This window comes from Capsicum annuum, chromosome 1 (assembly GCF_002878395.1).
Source record: "Capsicum annuum cultivar UCD-10X-F1 chromosome 1, UCD10Xv1.1, whole genome shotgun sequence".
Taxonomy (NCBI): domain Eukaryota; kingdom Viridiplantae; phylum Streptophyta; class Magnoliopsida; order Solanales; family Solanaceae; genus Capsicum; species Capsicum annuum.
In genome coordinates, this window is record NC_061111.1 from 89,503,444 (window position 1) to 89,507,257 (window position 3,814).

At 33.9% G+C, this 3,814-nt stretch overlaps 1 protein-coding gene across 1 annotated transcript; it reads left to right on the forward strand.

Annotated features, from left to right (window-relative positions):
* Positions 1 to 1,145: 1,145 nt before the first annotated feature.
* LOC107856911 (senescence-associated protein 13-like) lies at positions 1,146 to 2,012 on the forward strand. Its single transcript, XM_047411284.1, has 3 exons — positions 1,146 to 1,222; positions 1,419 to 1,626; positions 1,905 to 2,012. Exons 1-3 carry the CDS (start codon positions 1,146 to 1,148, stop codon positions 2,010 to 2,012), a joined length of 393 nt encoding a protein of 130 aa, XP_047267240.1.
* Positions 2,013 to 3,814: the final 1,802 nt, after the last annotated feature.

Genomic DNA, 3,814 nt, shown 5'->3' on the forward strand with positions numbered 1-3,814 from the left:
CTTCTTTCGAGACTCATAGAAAATAATCGCCACATCTAATGAATTGCCATCTCCCCCCACCCCACCCAACATCAAAGACAAACATGTCAGATAACATCTCATAAATATTTTTTTAGAAAAATAACTTTATGATAATACATTTTCATAAATAATATCTCGAATAGGCTTGCTATCCATGTGATGAAGCATCATCAACTTAGCTCGGTTTACTACATTCCTGTTGCTTCTCGCTTATATTTGTAAAACAATAAGCTAACTTTTAATAATCCAAGAATTCAAGCAGCTTGACTTTTGAATAACCGATAGACCCCGGCTCAGGAGTCAAGCAAAGTACCAATAGAGCACAAAAATGAAGATTCTCTGTTAAACTTTTGGATAATTGTGCTAAACATACAATACCATACCCAAAGAGAGTGTTTCAATCCATAAAGTGCTAAAGTGATTAATAAAGCTTGTATACAAAACCAATACTCCTACTGACTACTGAGTAACTACACCTGGTAGCTGCTCCATTAATACTTTATTTTAAAAAATGCGTACTTTAATGTAGATGAAGAGGCAGGATAATGAAAATAACAGGCATAAAACAACAAGAGGCCATAGATGGATGGAAATGATCTCCTGGAAAGCATATACCAATAGAATCTAAGTATATCTAACATACGTTAAGACGATAAATCTGATCCACTGGACGAATTTTTACTGCCTACACCAACCAACAACCAACATTTTTAACTAGGGTTAGAGAAGAAACTCTCGAATATCACAAGATTTTAAGGCAAACATCTTGTCGTTGCCGCCTGTCAGCAACCATGATGATAAGCTTCACATATATAGGCTTAAGGATATGATTAGATGACAAGGACAACACTAGCCACTGGAGATTTCACGATTTTTTTTTTAAAAAGTACAAAGGTACAAGAGCAAATATTGATAAACAATCCAACTCGTCAAATTTGAGATTCAAAGAACAAACTGATTGTCACTTTGGAATGCAAGTTCAATTCATTCAATACACTAGAGCTATGTACAAAGATGTTAAATACAAACACATGCCATACATAGTATCTTTTTTTTTATGAAAACAACTATATATACTACAATAAAATTTCACGAATAATAAATTATCCAAAACAAACTACACAATGACAAAGCTTGGAGGATCCAGATGGTCACTCAATGGTTTGGTAGATCTTGTCACAGGCGGCACTTATGAAATTGGGTGAACCTTTCTGAGTTTAACTTTTACATACGTACAATTTTTTATATTATCAGATCAGTTAAGATAAATAAGTCAAGTTTCTTTACTAGATACAACGTAACATGTTAAATACACAGCGTTGAATAACCAATTTAGAATTGATATGGATAAGAAGAATCAGATACATGTGCATGGCTTTTTTTTTTCTTTTTTGTAGGCATGCAATTGTGGAGGAGCTTGTTGAACTTGGTGCAAAAGTGTACACATGTTCAAGGGAAGAAACTAAGCTCAATGAATGTTTACAACAGTGGTCTGCCAAAGACCTTCAAGTAGATGGATGTGTTTGTGATTTATCTTCTAGAGAGCAGAGAGTACAACTCATGGAAAAGGTTTCCTTGAGATTTGATGGAAAACTCAACATTCTTGTAAGAACTATATTTCTGTTGAAAATATGTCTCAGAAATAAAGTAGGAATAACTATTTTTAGTAGTTTTTAATTATTAGAGTCCTATGTGACTTAGTAATTACTTGTCCCTTTATTATTTGAACAGAACCCTTTATTATTTCAATAGGAATTAGCTACAAATATATATTTTGAGTTATTAATAAAATAATTTTCTTTGACAATACTATTGCAATATTTTATTTCTCTCAAACTCTTTCTCTGTTATTTCTCTAATTTTAAAGCTAAAAAAACCAACAGTTGGTATCAAGAGCCAGTTTCTTGAGGGATCTGTTGGAGATGAATTCTGAAAACAACTTTTCCCAAACAGCTCCTCTTGTCTTTGATGGTGAGAATTACCAACTTTGAGTAGTAAGAATGGAGACTTATCTTGAGGCTTTAGATCTTTGGGAAAAAGTGGAGGAGAATTATGATGTTATTTCGCTGTCCGATAATCCCACGTTGGCCTAGATCAAAAGCCAAATGGAAAAGAAAATTAAAAAATCAAAAGCAAAAGCGACTTTGTTTGCTAGTATTTCTCCAACAATTTTCACAAGAATTATGGCCTTTAAATCAACAAAAGAAATTTAGGATTATCTAAATGAAGAATATACAGGAGATGAAAGAATACGAGGCATGAAGGTGTTGAATCTAATCAGGGAATTTGAATTGCAAAAGATGAAGGAATCTAAGACCGTCAAAGAGTACTCAAACCATCTTCTTGGCATTGTTAACAAGCCAAGATTGCTTGGCACAAAATTTAAAGATTCAAGAATTATTGAAAAAATTCGTGTCATAGTGCCTGAAAGATACAAAGTATCAATAACTACCTTGAAAAACACAATAGACCTGTCCAAGATTACCTTGGCAGAATTGTTAAATACATTGCAAACGCAAGAGAAAATGAGGCTTATGAGGCAGGATGGTATGGTTGAAGGAGCTTTGGCATCCAACCACAAGACTCAAAGCAAGGGTAGTAATTCAAGAAAAAATTACCCACCTTGCCGGCACTGTGGCAAAATAGATCATTCTCTATTTAAATGTTGGAAGAGACCAGATACACAACACAAGATTTGTAATCAACTTTGCCATGAAGTCGTGATTTGTAAAAATAAATCTAAAAAATATGAAGCAGATGCCCAAGTGACCAAAGAAGAAGAGGAAGATCACTTATTTGTGTCAACATATTCTTTAACCAAGAAATTTAATTTTTGGATGATTGATAGTGGTTGTACAAACCACATGACATATGACAAAACTTTTTTAAAAGAGTTTTTGCCTTTGGAAAATAAGAAAATCAGAATTGGGAATGGTGACTATATTCCTGCAGAAGGAAAAGGGAATGTTGCAATCAAAACAATTTCAGGTACAAAAATAATTTCAAATGTCCTTTACATGCCTGATATTGTAAGACCCCACAAAATCCTAAGCTTAATTCCGTCCTTTAGGCTTGTCAAGGGGCCCCAAACTTGGAATCTTTTAGCTAAGTACTCAAACTTAGTGTCATTTTAACCTACAAAGGTTGTCAATCTAATTTTGCAAACTTTACATCCATTAAATGTTGATGGTTAGGTTGATTCATGATTAGGAATGTCCGTAGGTGTTTCCGTACAAGTTTTGAATTTTTTGGACTTCGTTTGAAGCTTCTTTGAAATTCCAAAACAGTGAATCAATGTGATCTTAGCGCGTCGCATCGACTATCGCATTGATTATTATTTTCCCCAGCTACCAACGTCTAATTCCAGTGAATCGATGCAATATGGCACGGCATGTTGGCTATCGCGTCGATGCCATCGATGCGCTGTGTCGACCTGCGCGTTGGTAACATAATTTTTATTCATTAAAATACCGCATTCTTGGGGTTATTTAGGTCTTTTTTCCTAGACTCTCATCCCCCAAAATATGAAATTAAACTCCTTATAGAGAAAATATAGTCATTCTTTCTAAAATTTGCTCAAGAACAAAACCCTAGAAGATCCAATTTCAAATCAAGAACTCAAGATTCAACCATAAGCTTTTAGAAATTATTCAACAACAGTATATGAAGTGTTCATCCAAGGGTTCCTTCCACCCTTGGAGTCCAAGAATCTCTTTTGAACTTCAAGTAATTAATTTTATGATTTCAATGATTAGAATTAAAGTATATCCATGATTACTATTTGGATTAAGTT

Bases quoted from the DNA above. Each gene is read 5' to 3' on its own strand.
- LOC107856911 (XM_047411284.1), top strand. From the start codon at position 1,146: ATGACAAAGCTTGGAGGATCCAGATGGTCACTCAATGGTTTGGTAGAT. The intron at 1,223-1,418 runs GTGAACCTTTCT...TCTTTTTTGTAG, and splicing joins GGCGGCACTTATGAAATTGG to GCATGCAATTGTGGAGGAGC. The intron at 1,627-1,904 runs GTAAGAACTATA...AAAAACCAACAG, and splicing joins ATGGAAAACTCAACATTCTT to TTGGTATCAAGAGCCAGTTT.